The sequence below is a fragment of the Macrobrachium nipponense genome, chromosome 14 (assembly GCF_015104395.2).
Source record: "Macrobrachium nipponense isolate FS-2020 chromosome 14, ASM1510439v2, whole genome shotgun sequence".
In the NCBI taxonomy this organism is placed as follows: domain Eukaryota; kingdom Metazoa; phylum Arthropoda; class Malacostraca; order Decapoda; family Palaemonidae; genus Macrobrachium; species Macrobrachium nipponense.
This window is the reverse complement of record NC_087207.1, coordinates 33,666,520-33,685,309: the sequence shown is the minus strand read 5'-3', so window position 1 is coordinate 33,685,309 and position 18,790 is coordinate 33,666,520. Positions and strand designations below refer to the sequence as shown.

At 36.3% G+C, this 18,790-nt stretch overlaps 1 protein-coding gene across 1 annotated transcript in view; it reads right to left on the bottom strand.

Annotated features, from left to right (window-relative positions):
* LOC135226446 (uncharacterized) overlaps positions 1-18,790 on the bottom strand; it is a 35,705-nt gene that overhangs the window by 2,152 nt on the left and 14,763 nt on the right. Inside the window, exons 2-10 of the mRNA XM_064266015.1 lie at positions 10,249-10,426; positions 9,232-9,279; positions 8,577-8,724; positions 8,130-8,269; positions 7,042-7,167; positions 4,876-4,950; positions 4,287-4,397; positions 3,412-3,509; positions 1,301-1,989 (exon numbers count right to left, since the gene is read on the bottom strand). Coding sequence (XP_064122085.1) covers positions 1,301-1,989; positions 3,412-3,509; positions 4,287-4,397; positions 4,876-4,950; positions 7,042-7,167; positions 8,130-8,269; positions 8,577-8,724; positions 9,232-9,279; positions 10,249-10,375 — 1,562 coding nt within the window. The 5' untranslated portion in view covers positions 10,376-10,426. The remainder of the gene's footprint in view (positions 1-1,300; positions 1,990-3,411; positions 3,510-4,286; positions 4,398-4,875; positions 4,951-7,041; positions 7,168-8,129; positions 8,270-8,576; positions 8,725-9,231; positions 9,280-10,248; positions 10,427-18,790) is intronic.

Here is an 18,790-nt window from a genome sequence, read left to right as displayed (position 1 = left end):
ATTAAGAAGAAAGTAGACAGGATTAAAATGAAAAATTTCATCATCACCGTTGCAAAGATTGCGCAGTATTCATATGGAGCAAGGGAATACATATGCTTAAGGATTATTCAGTAACAAGACCAAGCAATCTTGACTATGATAAACTGCCTCTAGATATGTCAGTTAAAAGAACAGTTAAAAAAAGTACTTTTATATTTTCTTTTGAAGGTCAGTCAAGGTATGGATATATTGTCATTGAGGTGATATCCATTAGTATCATATTCTTAATGGTCACTTGCGTCGATGACCATTGGTATTGCTCCGCCATTTATTCATCTCAGTCAGTCAGCCAATCAACGATTACTACCTTATTATCCAAATGATAATAATTAGAAGTGTATTGATTTTCAATGGGTTTTCATGTTAAGAATGCGATTGTTTTCCAATTCCAGTTTAAGGGTTTGGAGGTCGGTACTGATCTTATAGTACTGAATAACCAAAGGATCCAGTGCCATGGGTCGGACCAAACTTCAATCAAAGGTTGTTACTAAGTAGCAGAAGCATGGGACAGATTACTGCCTAGAGATTCAATGTCTCTGCAGGTAGACCCGTGTGCCAACTTCCAACCCTATCTCTAGCTTATATGAACAGTAAAGGTCGTGTTCCAGTGAAAATCTATTCGGGCCCGAGCGAGCCTTGAGACCTACTAGATCCAGAGAATGCGAGTTGCTGACGATCTTAATGATCCACAACAACCCGAGTCATTACAGAAAAAGCGCGACTGAAATTGTCGAATAGAAATCTAACCATGAAAGTTTATCTTGTTAATTTTCAGTTTTCTGTAAAAGAAAACTATTGAGATGGCTATTTGTCTGTCTGTCCACACTTTTTCTGCCCATCACATCTTAAAAACTACTGAGGCTAGAGGGCTGCAAACTGGTATGTTGACCATCCACCCTCCAATCATCCAACATACCAAATTGCAGCCCTCTTTTAAAATATAACCTGAGTAGGTTATATTTTAATTAAGGTTAAATTTAACCATGATTGTGCATCTAGTTCCGCTATAGGGGCCAACAACATAGGCCACCACTGGGTCGTGGCTGAAAGTTTGATGGGCTGCGGCTGAGAATTTCACGGGCTGTGGCACTAGTTTCATACAGCATTATATGCTGTACAGAAAACTCGATTGCGCCGAAGAAATTTCGGCCGATTTTTTACTTGTTTTATATTTCAGTCACAGTTACAGTTCAGATGAATATCACAGTCCATATGAAATGCAACCTGTTTGTGGTATAGGATATACCAATGTTCTACTCACGGTGTATAATGTAGGATACATGAAGCTGGGGTTATCACGTGGCTTTCATCTACGAGGACCCCATTACAAATGGGATGGCTTGAGTGAGCTGTTGCTGTTGTGGCGTGGTCTGTGGTTCCACTGGCGGAGCTGTGATCGGTGGTTACACTATGGTCAGTACTGGAGCTGTGATCAGTGGTCACGCTATGGTCAGTACTGGAGCTGTGATCAGTGGTCACGCTATGGTCCGTACTGGAGCTGTGATCAGTGGTTACGCCATGTCCAGTTGTTGCAATGTGGTCAGTTGTTCCACTGTTGTCAGTGATTGCGCTATGATCAGTGGTTGCACTGTGGTCAGTACTTGAGCTATGATCAGTGGTTAAGCTGTGAGCAGTGGTCGAAGATTCATGAACACTAGTTGATCCATGAGTACCAGCTGTCTCACTTCTGCTTGGCGTCCTTCTACTTTGCATTTGGCCTTGCCTCCATAAGGAAGTTCTAGATTGAGGCCTATCAATCCTCCTGTTCTTTGGTCTTGATACAAGGCGATGTAAAACTCTTCTTCCAAGTCTGAAACCGTAGCTGTGTGAGGGTGTGCTCGCGCTGCTGGTTCCATGGCCGCTTGATGTTGTTGTCTCGTGGCCTGTAGACGAAGCAGATTCAGTGGTGGTTGGTGGTGTATATGCCTCAGTGGTCATTTCAACCATAGCCTGTGGAAGAAGAAAAGAGGCTATAATTGTTATGAAGTATGGGCAGTAATATTGCTATTAATTAAAAAAGTGTAAATGCAATGAGTATTAGAATTTGTTTTAAAGATTTTGAACTATGAGTGCAGAGTATGCTGAGGAAGATTTAATTGAACATTATTAGTAAGTTTAACTGCATAAAATACTATTTTCTTTGTAAGTTTGAATTCTGTTCATGCTATTTTACATTAATCAAGAAACTTGCTAGCCAATGGTTCAGGGTAGACCTACATAAATGTTCAATTACTTACTTTACAAGTAATAGTGTTAGAGATCATTTAAAGAAATAACGTTACTAACAGTTTAGAAGAGTAAGTAAAATCAAATGTTACGTAGTACATGGTCATTTAGCTTATGTGTAAATTGGTGATTTCAAGGGTCTTCCATTATATATACTAGAAAAGCAAAAAACAAATTATAATCTCTGATGTGCTGATGGAAGATGAAGGCAATTGCCCCGAACTAACTTAATCTAACTTAGCACAGAGCTAGACTTAAGTTTTAGTTACCTAGTTTTCTACTGAAAAATATCGATCTCTAGTTTTAGTTGCCTAGTTTTCTATGGACAAAAATATCAGCCTAGCGAAAAAGTATGATAACAGGAGTGTTAGAAATCCAACTAGGCTTTGAAGATATGAAGGTACAAATCCGTCACTTTAATGGCACTCATATCCAAAAGAAAATTTTTCGTTAACTCGACATTTGTCCGTATTTTGCTGACAATCCAGGTGTAAAACATTAGCAGAGAAAGTGTGTAAAAAGAAAGTAGAACATTTTCCGGTGAAGAAATACAATGAGATTACATTTACTAATTCACAGACAAATGTTATGAAAATGAATATGGAAATCATTAAAAAAAAAGCTTGTTCTAGCTTTTTTGGGCAGCCTACAAACTGTTGTAAAGCAGAAAACAGTATGACTTGTGATCTTGTTAATAGTTGGGTTGAAATCTATGTACATGAGAGTTATTATAACATGATCAATCGTGCCAAAAAGGATGAAGATCTTTTTCTCTTAAGGAATACACAGGAATAGTCAGCTGTTGAGTGTAGATTCCATAATTGTTTGGAAATTTAAACATAGTAGGCTAAAAAAATGTTTTACTCTTCAGGAGCATGACTTACCAAACAACTTTGAAAATGGAAGTTCTTACAGAAACCTATTTATTTGTATGAGTTTTGAGAAAATAATACTGATAAAATAATTACAAAACTATGAGCAGTTATTTGAAGAGAACTCCTTCATTTACTATCTATCGTCACCCAAGATAGGCCTATGCATGGAACTGCTTTTCATACCTGCATCAGTTTCATACCTTTATAGACAACTTTCTCCAAATTGCCTTGTAGGAAATAAAATCTAGCCACGTCTGTGTGTCCCACTTACCATCCATGGCCACTCGCTAGCAGCAGCTTTTACACCATATGGTGCAACTTCCTCTTTGTCCACACGAATCTTCTTCTCCTGGAGACCCTGTACCAAACCTGTAGCAACACAGATTACTTTAGCACTGGAATGATCGGATGGTCTAGCTTGTTCATTTTGGTAGTGTCTTTCTTATAAATGAACTGAAGGGGGTTTGGGAAATGCATTATCATATAGATATGCAGCAGAGTACTTGTTAGAAACAGCTGAAAGAGGGTGAAAGCAACAAAGGCAGACAAGATTATGTAGCATAACACTGTCTAACATCATATTCAGGGAAATTTTTGATGAAGTTATGCCACCACTATGCCATCAGCTAGTCGGTTCAACAGTAGCCTTTTCCTGGTATTTTAAATATAATTTGTCTGTCCAGGTCAAAACCCTGTATAAACTGCGTTGAAATGGAGGTCTTTGAATCCTATAAAGGTTGGATTGATACAGAACATTTACATTTCAGTAAAGATTGTGTCACACAAGTTACTCGGCCTTCAGTGAAGAGTGTGTTGGTTGTTATGAATACTCTCAGTTTAATGGATTGCGTTGTTACGGAAATTTCACAATTTAATAAAGACTCCATTATGATTTAGAAAAAACTTAGATAAAGAGTATTCTTTTTTTACGAAAACTCAGATTTATAAATTTGATGTGGAAATAGAACACTCACATTTTAATTGAGATTGCGTTGATAGTGATTACCTAAAGTTCAATGAAGCTTGTATGCATATTAAATTCTCATGGTCCAGTAACGACAGCGTTCATAAGAATACGCACATTCTAATAATGACTGACTGCATGAATGCTTGATTCTTACATATCAGTGCAACTTGAAAACTCACTCTTTGAGTATATGTCGTGCTCTTTCCTGAGCATCTTGAGCAGTGACTTCTTAGTGATGTGCAGCGTTTCGTTGCTGGCTCCTCCCGAAGCAGCCGCTCTGCCTCTGGGTCCTGGAGAGATGAATTGAAATTCAGGGGGAAACATTGAATAAAAATTGCAATAGAAATAGTGTCCGGATTCGGTGTACCACTTGTTCTTCATGTGAGCTGAAATGCTTGCTAGATCTTAGATGTTCAACTTATTCACAGATGAAGAGTTCTATAGGGAATAGACTGGATAATCTCGATACTTTTATATTTTCTAAACGTTTTATTTAACTGTCTCAAAGAGTTGAATTATGTCGTTGTTAGGATCAGAATAAGTAATTTTGACGTGACCCATAGCTTTAACAATTACCAGATGCATGTGTTTTCGTTGACTGATATATACATACATGCATGCATACACACACACACACAACACACACCACACACACACACACACATATATATATATCTATATATATATATATGGAAACACGAATCAATATTTCGTATATTGTTAATACTGATTTCTAGAAATGAAAAACACTAAGCTAGTTTGATTTACGTGATGCTGAAGCGGAGGACCTCCTGGCCGCTCGGCTGAATGTACCGGGATTCTTGATTCCACAGACGTTTGGAGCTGCAAAACAAAGTTTGATGTCAATTATGAATGTTTGTGATAAAAAGACTATCGATCGAAGAAAAACGTGGAATGTTTAAGTGGTGGATAACGGACCCTTAAGAAGAAGTACCTTTGTACAAATAAGTTATCAACCCTATCATGCAACGCAAAAACACCTAACAACCAAAAACAAAACAAACATTAGATATTCATATGACGACAAGGAAAGTGGTTGCTGTATGTTCGAATTAACATTACAAATATCACTGTTATTATCATTAAACAAACTAATAAGTCTGCGAATGAAACAGGAAAAAGTTACGATTAATAAAAGAATCAACTGTTGCTTTAAGAACTCAAATACTTGTACAAGATCGGAAACCTCACAATTTAAAATAAGACCCGGAACAATCCCGATCAGCTTTATTTGGCAATGACTAAAAAGCTACTAGAACCTGACTCCATTTTTTAGGGAGAAGCTGCGTTATTTAAGTTATCATCCAGTTTGATGTTGGAATCAAGGTTTTTAATTCCGTTAGTCGTTGAGTTTCCTGTCCTGATTGTCCTTTCACTGCCAGTTATCATTCGCGGGGAGACTCTCCTTTTATGAATCGAGTTCCTGAGTAGATTGTAATTCTATTTACAATTGTTTTGAAACAGATGATGCAATTTAAATTCTTTGGATAATCAAGAGCAAAACAGAGGCCTCAATGATGTTGGTAGTAGATATTTACTGTCAGTTAGGAAAAAAAAACAACGTACAGGCCTAGTAACTGCCAACTGGATCGAAGTCTTGGAATATTCTGAATTGGGAAAATAATAGCTGTCACACCGAGCAAGGACACAAGCTGTTCTCTAAAAACCAAGCGTTCTTAAGAGAGAGAAGAGTAGCTCTGAGAGTTCAGTGCAATTATGAAACGCTAGCAATGCGAAGAAGAGAGGAAGCTTAAGTGAAGCACAGTAAACAAAGACGTATCCTATTTTAGAGGAAAATAGTAGTGATTGAGCAGGTGCAATGACAAGAACGCATAGAACACATCCACATCTTAGTTTTCAGCACTTGTTTTAAAAAGGTGAATTGTTCTGCACAGACCTACTCCATCTAAAAGATGCATCAGTGAGAAGATGATGAATATATATAGCGTTAAATGAAACAGGACATAGGAATATGCAAAAGAGACTCGTGCTACACTGGAGCCATTATAACCAATAAAAAGGCGCACAGCTTCCCAGTCTCTGATGGGCTCCTCAGAGCCACTTCAGTGGAAGAGAAAAGAAGGGACTTGCTGTAACTAAGAATCCAAGATGATTGTAGCAAAACTAACATCCTCAAGTGAGCCTGATGAGGCAACTGCCTTTAGTGAGTTATTATAAGGAGGAAGGCACTTAATTCAACAGTAAACTGACTGCATGTGCAAGAAGCATTTTGGGAAAATAGGAACTTCATCTGAAAGCTCCAGGAATGAGAATGGTGTAATTAGCTTTATTTGTAAAGGATATTGCATCTTACATACACTAAAAAACGAGTTTTACCACGGGAATGAAAGTCTTCAGATAGGCCTGAGATCATGAAGGGTTGCAGGAAAAGTGCCAGTGAAAGATAAGGTGGTCACAGTTTGCAAATAGTGTTGCATAGCTAACACATTGTAAGATAAACTCTTACTCTAGTTTTTACTGGCATAAAACTAACACACGTAGATCGGAGCCAAAGATTTTTGTTACTGGATGGTAGACAGAGAATTTAGGAAGGCCAAATGGGACAAACTGGAATAGGATATCACAACGAGAGCAAGATATATTGTTTCAGGTTAATGAATTGAATGTGTGATTTCAAATCTCAAAGCTCTATACTCTATCAGTCTCGTGTGAGATTGATAGAGTCAACATCGTTACTAGGAATTTGGTACAGTAAATGCAAAAAAAAAAAGAAAAAAAAAAAGCCGTACAGGATTTAATTCTGTCTTTCTTATCACACTTACTGCAGTATTTAACTGCAACGAAACTCACGTTTTTCTCCGTAGATGAAGTAAGATTCTTTATATCTATTTAATTGATCACTGCTAACATACCACTTTCATGACATTCATGATAGAGAGATTCCAGACTTACATTTATGATGGTTGATGGCAGTGCATGGAACCGCTGTGGCTTTAATTTCAAACTTGAAAGGAGTGGTCACGTCCGTCAGCATCAGAACGTAATGGCCGCTGTATGCCTCGTCCACTTCTATGATGGCTGTTGGAAATGAAATTTGAAATGACATATATTGCCTGTGAATCAACATATTTCCCCATATATTGCTATAAATATAACAAGTCCTTAGATATTTATTGTAAATTTAGGAAAGGGGATGGAAATGGGAAGTCTTATCTTGGTGTTAATGTACTTATACACTAGTCTGCAATATCATCTAACTGTCACTTTTCTTCAGCTGCTTGGACAATAATAGTGAGAATGACGATTATGATGAGTGGGTTAACATCCTGTTGTTGATACAACAGGCATATCTAGAGATCCTTTTTGGTGCTTTTTAGTTTGTCTCGTGTCGTTTGTAAGGTTAAAATAGTTCAGATATTTCATGTTCGTATCCTCTGAAACACGTTTGATCAAAATCCTCCTACCTAATATTATCCGGGCATGATATATACTTCCCATAAAGTTTATTATTTTTTTTTTTTTTTTTGCTGTGACTGAAGACCCCATATAATACTGAGACAAATACAAAAGGAAAGTTAAAATTGTGTGCAAATATGATGACAGGAGGACGATTCGTTTGGTGGTAATCTAGGTCTTGGACACGCCCCAGGCACACCCCACCTCCAGAATGATGTCTGACGTCTTTAAACAGGCGAAAGGGGTTTCTGGGTACCGGCAGAAGCTGAATCTGCGTTATGACTACCTGGGTTTTTAATAATTTGATGGACAGGATAACGAGAAAATTCGAAGAAAGTAAAGGAGGTGAAGGTATGAAGTTGTCAGCTATAAAGAGACATATCGTGGGTGTTGATGTTTGCGTTATTATATAGTTGGTGAGAACAAATGTAAGTCACCGGGTCTGGTGAAAAGTTTCAAATTGGACAGCTTGAAGATTTAGTGACGAACTTGGATACACATCCAGGATTAGTTGTGGTGGAGTAAGTTAGTTAAAAATTGTGAAAAATTGATTTGATTATGGTAAGAAAGAGATCCTAGCTAACCTTCATAATGGGTAAGGGGTGTGCAAAACGATGACGAGACGCCCTGGGAATGAGCCATCTTGAAGGCCGGGGCGCCAAACGGGCACACGTAGTCTTCCATCTGGAAGTTGGGCGTGAAGTCGAGGTCCTCGAACAGAATCCTGCAAACATAGTTTGTTTGTGATGAAACGCTGATCAAAGAAAGTGACAAAATTTGACGATCGTCTGAGAGGAAGACATGATAAAAAGAAAGATGCACTTTTATTTTTGTCGAATTCAGCGCACAAAAATCAATAAGTTGATCAGTAGGGTTAAAGATGGCTGTCAAGTTCCAGTCATACTACCAGCCCTTATAAATTGATTCTCTGACTTCCATTCTTTTACTTTAATATCTTTTCCACACGCTTCATATGGACATGAGATGGATAGGGTCATTATCTTTCTACTGAACAAGACATTTCGAAATACCTGTAAGCGCATGTCCCCTCTGGAGGCGCTAGGTGAAGGGTGCACACACTGGGCAACATGGCAGTCATCGGGTAGCCGCTGTTGTGCCAGTGGGTCTGGTAATATTGGCTGCTCTCCCCGCAGTATCTGGTGACCGAGTAGTCGTGCTCTGGGGATTATGGCATGTCTGTGATTGGAGGATCGTCTCTCGAATCAAATGATTATGCACAGTTGTTAAGAAACAGCTTGTATTATAATAAGGAATTTATAGGCAGACCCTCCTCCGGTCTCTCTCCTCTCTCTCTCTCTCTCTCTCTCTCTCTCTCTCTCTCATTCACGGTTCAGTAGTACAAATCGGAAGTGCAATTAATAACTCGAGTGAAGATGAATGTATGTTAGTATCCAAAAGACATAAAAATTGACTGAAATACACATAACCTCTCTTTCTCTCTCTCTATCACATACGGACATTCTCCCTCTATGCTTTTAATGAGTTTCCATAACCAGCATGGTGCGTCTTCAGAACGTATGTCTGTTTCTCTCTCTTGGCGCAGTGTAGCCTTGTAAATGATTTCGTCGCGGGAAATAAAGACTTAATATTCGCACCATATTCAAGCGCTTTTCTACTCATATTATTGGAATGTCCAGAAAAAGTAAAACTGTTAAATGTACTTACCTTTCGGGATGTAGGCTAAATTTTTGAAGCCAATTATGTTCAACACAGCTGTCGAGAAAGAAGTTGTGTGATTAATGAAAGTTGTAAATAGCTAAGTGGCTGTCATGATATATCGATTGCCAAAGACTTATCAAAACTATACCTAACTTTTCGTGTTCTTGCTATATTTAGCAATTATAGCTAATTTTTGAGTTTCATGCTATATTTAGCTACGCTTTTCAGTGAAGACTTTGAGATCGGAAATGGAAAAATCTGTTTGAAGAAATCTCTACTCTCCCAAGGCTTTTACAAAAACTAATATTAAGTTAGACTATTTGTAAAAGGTTGCTTGATCATCATTCAAGGATAAAAATTCAGTAACAGACTTACTTTAAGACCTCAAGCTGGTTATAATCTCTCTCTCTCTCTCTCTCTCTCTCTCTCGCTCTGTCTCTCTCTGTCTCTCTCTGTCTCTGTACATATATATATATATATATGGTTTTATATATAAATATATAAAAAACTATATTATATTTCATATATAGAATATATATAATATATATTAAAATTATATATATGAACTATATATATATATATAATATATATATATATAAAACATAGAAATATATGAAAAATAATAGGATATTATATATATGATAATAATATATATATATATATCTATATATATATATATATATATATATATATATATTATATATATATAATATATATATATATATATATACATATGAAATATATTAATATATATGATATATATATATATATATGATATATATATATATATATATATATAGAGAGAGAGAGAGAGAGAGAGAGAGAGAGAGAGAGAGAGAGAGAGAGAGAAGAATTTCCAGCCTGCGGTTTAAAAGCAAGTCTGTTACTGGATTTCTGTCCTTGTATGATGATAAAGCGGTCTTTAAATACACATACACACACACCACACACACATATATATATATATGTGCGTGTGTGTGTGTGTGTGTATACGTATATATATTATCTTGTCGCATTGTTTACCATCGGGGTTCTGTTGCCAGTAGGTAACATCAGGCCTGAAATAGTCGGGGAAAGTCTTGTCTTTCTGCTTCTCCTTCTTCTGCTTTTGATTCGTCGTGGCGGCGCTGCTGGAGTACTCTGAAGCCATGGCCGAAGCAGAGAGGCAAAGGATTGCTCCAGTATCGGGAAGACGCGCATCCTGTGAAGGCAGAGAGATTGATGTAGACACAGCGAGTGGTGCTTTGTTGATCTTAGTGCGGATGCTTTATTCCCTTGTTAGGCAATGTGATTTATCAATGTTTTTCAGGGATCAGTGGATGAATACGGATACCTATACGTTAAGGGGACCATCATATTCGCACACTAATTTATATATATATATATATATATATATATATATATATATATATATATATATATATATATATATATATATATATATATATTAGGGCTTGTGCCTTGTATGATAAGGCGCCCTATGAGGTAATGTTTGACTTGCGATAATCTTAAGCTAAGTCGGTTGGTATTGCACTTCCATCTTCAATGGAGTGTCTGGGGGTTTGTAGATCACTTACGAAGTCGGTATTATCTTGTTGGTTATTACGACGATGTGTTAAACTCATGGTTCGGTGAGGAGGTTCTTGTAGAAAACACGAAGTATAAAAATAGATATATTCTTCTGAAGTTTTACATGATGAAGATCAGGTATGATTGTACAAGTCTTCTAATAACGATAGCTTGATCGCTTCTGCCAATGATGATGGCCACTTCTGTTCTCTCTACATGATAAAGCTTAGGTAAAGAGATACAGGTCTTCTAATGACGATAGCTAACTCTGTTCTGCCTGTCTACCATCTCTGTTACAAGTTATGAAGGAACAGACAGTAGTTCGAACATATGAACATACATACAAATGACATAGTTTCATACGAACACACAATCAAAATGAGACACGCTACAGATCACGTAGGCGGTAGTTGTCTCAAGCAGGGAGCTTGGACTAATGTTTATAAACAATTGAATGACTACAGGTGACGGCATGTCAACTTAGCCTACATACTTATTGTATACGTCATCTTTAGCGTCTCTAGTCTGATCACATTCCTGCAAGCAATCTGGTCTTTTATATATATGGACTAACATTCCATATTTTTATTATGTAAACACTTACATTAGCTCGGTCAGCTACCAAAACCAACTACTGAATATTACTCAAACTTGACTTGCATTTGACTTATAGGAGTGTGATACAGACACTATGTGAATATATATATAAGTGAATAAAAATTCATTGTGTACATGAATTGATTCAAGTAATAAAATATAAAACAATGATATTGGTAAATAATAGTGATCACGTGATATATAATGATACAGTTTTTCACTTCATCTCATTAAGATACATATGCTACAGAAAATACTAATGTACTCTGACAAATTGCATAGAATAAGATTAACATGATAAAAATCATATTTTAACTGATAAAAATTTCATATATGAATTGATAAATTATTAATGTTTATGCTGATTGATTCGTTGCTTTTTATGCTAACTGTTATATATCTGCGGATATTGTTAAGGTAAAAGGTACTGATTGAATTATAGCTAGCTGATTTATTTGTTTATACATATGTATATGGATTCATATAATTATGATTGATATATGTGCACTTTAAATAGATTACCATTGCGTACACGCAAAGATATATTTAGATTCTGTTATTTATGATCATTTATATAAGAGATTCCTATTGCGTACACGCAAAGATATATTTAGATTCTGTTATTTATGATCAATTATATATAGGATACATGATACTTTATATATATAGGATACATGACCGAGGTTATACTACTTCACTTTTAACTAGCGTTCGAACAACTTTTCGTCCATTACACAGTTCCAGACAACCACCTATAGCCCAATGAAACGGCCTATTTCACAGGGTTAAAACAAGGGGAAAATTTGCCTGGGCGGGTCCAACGTTCTATTTTTGCGCTCATACTTATTCTCTGCATCCTAAGCTACACGATTACGTTCGCGATGAATAAAAAAAACATCCCCAGCACGAGTCCTTCGCCAGCAAAGTAGAGTTGAATATCCTTCGGGTCGTAATTGTCGGAAGTATGTCCCTTTCGTAGTCGATTTCCGACAGTCGCTGGAGCGTTCCGCATTAAAACGAGATTAACGACGAGATACGGTGTCGGTCGAAGAAGTCCATGATGGTGCTTATTCCTTTCACATTGTAGGCGGTTGTTACTCGACTGCCGCCGTCCGCAGCGACGAACGATTTTTTGAAGTTGCGATGTGAAATTCTCGTACTGCAGGATACTGTAACCAGGTTCCATTAATCAGCCTGCAAGTGAAATTATACTTGTCACAAGGGCAAAGTAAATTCAGACGACATCCAAATACAGGGGAGGGGAGAGAGCCATTTAGACCAGACTTAACCCACATGAATTCGCTGATATATTGGAATTCAAAAGAGTCAGCTGTACAAACTTTTTTATCCATGGCATTAACAATGAGTTAACCTATCCAGGTCTATGATGACTTGTAAAAATATCCATAATTATAAAAAATAAATAGATATCATTACGAATCTCAAAGAAAATTCGATATTACTGGTAGTAAGTTACTAGACAAATAAGTGGTGGAAAACGAGCTATTTGTAAGATTGCCAGGCAACATAAGAGTCAAAGAGAATATTAATCATGATTCTATGTGCCCTAACAAAAGTTTCATATTCAATTTTCTCGCGCGCATCCTCTGAGGTTAATTTTTTTAAAAACTTTATTAATAGGTAGGAGATGCAACGAAAAAAACCCACTATGTAACTAATTTCTAAATAAACTTTGGGTTTTTTCAAGAAAATGTGACATTTTCCCATGAATGTTTTACTTGAATTGTAATAGGCTAATGTTGCAAGTAAATATTTCATATTCATATCTTGATACTTCTAAATGTCTATGAGGTTCAGAAAAAATTAATTCATTTTGATGTTATAGAAATTCTATTTCCTTATCTTGTTTATTAATTTTAAAATGATTGCAAGTTGCATTGCGCATACCGATAGACACTTGTACCTAACGTCTGCCTTGCCCATGAGAAGTTCGGGCTAAGCATTCCTTTCTCCAGTCAATCTGCTATGCAAGCAGAGACGACACACAGATGAAGCCTGTGTAAGCAGATTATTGAGGTTAAAAGGAACAAATGCTGATACGGCAATGATGACGTCGTCACTTGGCAGGAGATTGCTCTCAGCCAGCTAAGAGTTACGTTACTTGCTGTAATAAATACGACTTTAGGATAAATTTTTTGTTTTTTAATACTCGACCCACATGAGAAGAATGTCTGAAAAAAAAAACAGTAACCAAAATTGAACAATATATTAGTTTCATGTTGGAAAACTGCATGATTATGGTTAATTAAATATTCCTTATTGAAACTAATGAAAAAGGTTTTCCAAGACAAATTCTTCTATATATATTATTAGCCCTGTATAAGATTCATATAGGATTATTTCATAGATAACATTTTCACTTCTAGACTTCCTGACTTTAAAATCTCTTTTATTTGATTTTATTTATTTATTTATTTATTATTATTATTTTTTTTTTTTCATTGACTACGAATATAAATCACCGGGACAGGACAATATGTCAGTAGGTTTTGGATATGTGTTTGAACTTTTAGCTTATTTGTCATTACTAAAGCGTTAAGTTAGAGTTCAAATCTTTACGCATATATATTTGGATATTTAATTAATCTATGGTTACGTTTTGCTTATTGATTTTATCGTGATTCCTTTTTTTATTATAATTTGTAACCCTTCCGACTTCTTACGGAGTGTATTATATTGACTCCACTTGTATCCATATTTATTTTATTTTTTTTATATTTATTTATTTATATATTTTTTTATATATATTTGATAAATTAATGGTTGGCTTGAATATGTGGAAAAGTGTTCTAGCGGCGTACCGTATAAGGCTACTTGCGGCATCAATTCTATAGATACAAGATATAAATGATAAAGGTATTTAAAACCGCGAGAACCGCTATAATCCAGTTCGGATCCAATATCACGAGTTGTAACTCGTAAGACATTGACACTTCCTATTTAATTATCCGTTATTCTACCAAAACCGATTGACTCTGGGTGATAAAATATATTATTGGTTTTCTTAATGGAAAGGAATTCACACAACGTGTTAAGGAGATTATTATTGATTTACACCACCCGAGTCACAGATTATTATGTGTTGAATTCCATATTTACTGATTTAGCACTCATAAATATTCCTAACGCACTCAATTGGGCGGTGTTTTGTTTTTGTAAGGTGCTATTAATTTCTATATAACGTGTCAAGGACTATTAACACTAAGAAGTGTGTATTCCCTCTGTCAGACTCGTAATTCTGTTAATAATTCTACGTATATTCTTTCAAGGATTGATTTGGCACAGGATAGGCCCTTAAACTGACAGGTGTCTTAGTGTATCCCTTGTTTTCATGACACGTGTTACAATTAGTTATGTGCTTTTTAAATCTGTAAGCATTGTAGGCCAGTAAAATAGTGATTTGGCTTTCTGTGACATAGTAGGGAACCTGGATGACGGAATGCAACCAGTTTATGACGATTGGTATGAAAGAGATTATTACTACTACCTGGTCGTTAGTCATCTGCTGTGTTCTTCGGGTTTTCCTCGTCACGGACCTACATATAATATTGCATTTGATTACATTATTCTGATACACATACTTTAAATATACTTTTGCTTTAGGGTTTCTGCTCGAAGGGTTTATTGTTTTTGCTTAGCCGCTGACCCTGTTTCCGTTTCGAAGTGTTTATTGTTTGGTGTTTATTTTTTTGCTTATCGCTGTTGACACTTGCTTTGTTCAGTTTGTAACAGTTCTGCGCTCCGACCCAGATATTCAATGCTCGCGATCTCTTGGGTTAAGGAATTTTCTTGTTTAGATACGGTTTTAACAATAGGCACGGATGTTTCTATATCTTTTAGTCTAATTAATGGTTCTTTGCAGTATGGTGCGGGATTGCGGGATAATGCGTCAGCTATGATAATTGCTTTCCCAGGTAGATATCTTATCTTGGCTCCAAAGACCTGAATGATCATTTGTCACCGAGTTCCTTTTGGACTGTGATTAAAGCCTTTGAAAAACTCGGTAAAGGACTCATGTTCAATAAGGACTTTATCAGGATAGCCATAGATTATGAACTTAAGATGTACTAGTGAGTTAAATATACCTAGCCCTTCCTTGCCTATTACTGCATATTTACTTTCAGAGGGCTTTAGTTTACGTGAATAAAAAGCTATGGGAAAGAACTGTTTATCATATTACTGAAGTAGTACCCTCTTACCCCTTGGTCTGAGGCGTCTGTTGCAATAAAAAAAAATTTCCTTATTTAAATCAGGGATTTTTAAGTTAGGTGAGCTGCATTATTCCGCTTTTAAGATATCGAACGCCTGTTGATGCTTTTTTCAGACCATAATAATCTACGCTCTTCTTCGTAAGATCTGTTAAAGGAGCTGTCATGATTGAAAGAGTTACATATTTACATACGATTGTAATACCCACTACAGCGCCAAAGTGCTGTATCCCCCTTTTACGTTAATAGGTACCGGAAAGTTATGAATAGCCGACACCTTACCATGGACTACTTTAAGACCTTGACCAGACACATAAAACCTAGATAAACATGTTCGGTTTTTTAAAACTCACATTTAGATATTTTACTCTGAGATTATTTGTCTTTGTCTCTGTAGCACTAGCTCTACTTGATGTGAATGTACTTCTAAGGTATTTAGAAAAGATTATAAGACCAACCATATAAGCATGTAGGGTATCCCCTAAAAGGTAGTCTCCAAACACTATATTGTAATTGGGGCGCAACGTAAGCCGGCATACGTAAAAATTGATAATGTCCCCTGAGTGTGCTGAAAACGGTGTATGAGGTACAATCACTTAGGTAATGGTATCTGGTAAAAGCTTTTAAGTAAGTCCAAGTTGGTGAAAAAATTTATTCTAACCTAACAGAGATAAGATGTCGTCGGTACATCGCACTGGAAACTATCGGGAGTCGTTTCCTTGTTTAAGCGACAGAATCTACGCAGATACGCCAAGTCCGATCTTTTATGGCATGACATTTGAGGGAAAAATTATATGGGCTTATTTGATTTCCTAATGACTCCTATTACTAACATTTTTCAACTTCGTCATTTATCTCTATTTTGAAATTTCATTGAGAATCTATACGAAGGTACGTAAATAGCTTTATGTTTGTCCTTAGACCGTGTTTTGTGTTAAATTACATCCGTTTTTCCCAGAGATCACTCGCTAGTGGAGAAACTTCCTGGTATTCAGGTAAAAACTAAAAAAAATTTCTGCTGAATCACCTCTGCTTGAATGACTTTACGGATATTACTTTAGATAGATTAACAGAGAGATTCATCCACGACTGATTTGGGTGGCGGATTAAAATTAAGCAACAATAAAGAAAATAAGTGCGATATTTATATGTATAGGTTTTGTGGATTACTAGATTAACATGTTGCTGCGAGTCAACTGTGTCTAGGGCTTTGTTCGCGGAAATCGTTATATTTCAGAGTGTCGGGAAGGATTAAAATTTCATTTCCCAGCAAAGTCTTTTTACACGCACTAAGACATTCGAGGGTGCATGCTTCTCGAGATTTTGCGTGCAAACTACGACTGTGGTTGTGGGAGAATTCTGTTGGGTCATTTGAACAATGTTACGATTTATGAGACAAATGTATAGTTCCTTTATATAAGTTATTATTTGTTTAACTGTCTCATTTTTGTTCAAACGGATTTTAATATGTTTTGAAGGTTTATAGGATTTTCCTTTGATAAACACGCCTTATTTGCAGGATGTAAGATAATATTTTGTATACCCTAGATGAATCTTACAATTACACTAGATACAGATCAATGTTTTTTATAACTATAGAGGTATCTGTAAACGCTCGCTTATCCGGACTTCTCATTAGGGAAGTTCGAACAACAGACGGTGAGTCCGTAAATACAAGATATTACGTGTACTAAAGAAATAAAACCAGATATTCTAATTTTTTACGGCACGTACAGTTGGGCTTAATCCACAGTATTTATTATAACTTAATGTATTAAAATTAAACGAAAACCTGCTCTGATTACTTTATACGGTCGTGTGTTTCATAGGAAAAATCCTTTTTAATTCAAAAAGATATTGGCATGTATGAACCAACATCGCTTTTCCCCACTCTGCTAGAGTCGCTTATTGTGTGGAATTTGCTATGCTTGAACACTCGGCAGATTTAACTAACCTTGACCGCTTGACTAGGTGACACAGTCACCGAGTTTGCTTGTTTGATTCTGAACGGGCCACTGTTTCTATTTCTTTTTGTAATAATTAGGATCCTTCTCTTTATTACCATCGGCAACGTATTGTGTGTTTTTAGCATTATGTTGCTGGTTACGTATAAAGCAATGAATGACGAACTATTAGGAACTGAGCGATTACTATAAGACAAGTTATCACTACTGCATTCCATATTAACTGTTTGTACTTCATTCTTTGCTAAAATTTGAAATAGTGAGGGATCCTGGTCAGCGCATTTAGCCTGATGAAAGTTTTTTACAGACATGTTATTCCTTGCAATCCAGCCATATTTTTAAAGTTAAGTTGAGTCATTGAGGTTCGATATTTTATATAACTCAAAAACTCAAGGCTAAAACTGCGATCGGGACTTTGCAAAGGAGCATTTATTGTCATGACCCGAAATAGTGTTACCTCTAATTTATATAGATTTGTACGGGTGTTCCACTTGTTTTTTGTGTGTTTCTAATCACTACGGTGCTTAACGACCCTATCCATGCATCTGTATAAATACAGACGTCCACTGCGTAAACGCATATTCACTGTTTAATATGATTTGTTACGTAAGGGATTAATAATCACCCAAAATGATAAAATTAACATAGTATATGATTATGATATTTCAGTAGAACTTCTGGAAACAGACACTCAAAGATAAAAAACTCGCAGTAGCGAAATCTCAATGATGTAGATAATTTCTGTAAAAAAAGTAAGATTAAGAATGTCTCGTAACTTCAGCCACAGGAATAACGAAATTCGACCTGCAAAGGAAACACTCAAAGTTACTCCAAATGAATAAAAAATTGTACTTAGCTTGCTTTTGTGGGAAGTCACGGTGTTCCGATAACGACACACGGCCTTGGTCCTCCTTCTCTATTTAGCGGATGACCTGGTTTGGCTTGAGTTTTCCCCGTGCGCGTTGTTTCGATGATTCGAGCCCTTGAAAATCCGATGCTGCAGACGCGTTCGGTTTGTTTCTTGCAGTGCCGGAAACGCTCACTAACGATGTTTTCTTGAATGATTCTAATGAGAGACGAAGCTTCCGTTGCCGTAGGAAAAGGACACGTCGGTTTTGTTTCTTGAAGTTATTCACTAAACGATGATACTAAGTTGCTTGACGAATCTTGTTGTTTTCTGAGTCGCTCACTAACGATGATACTAGG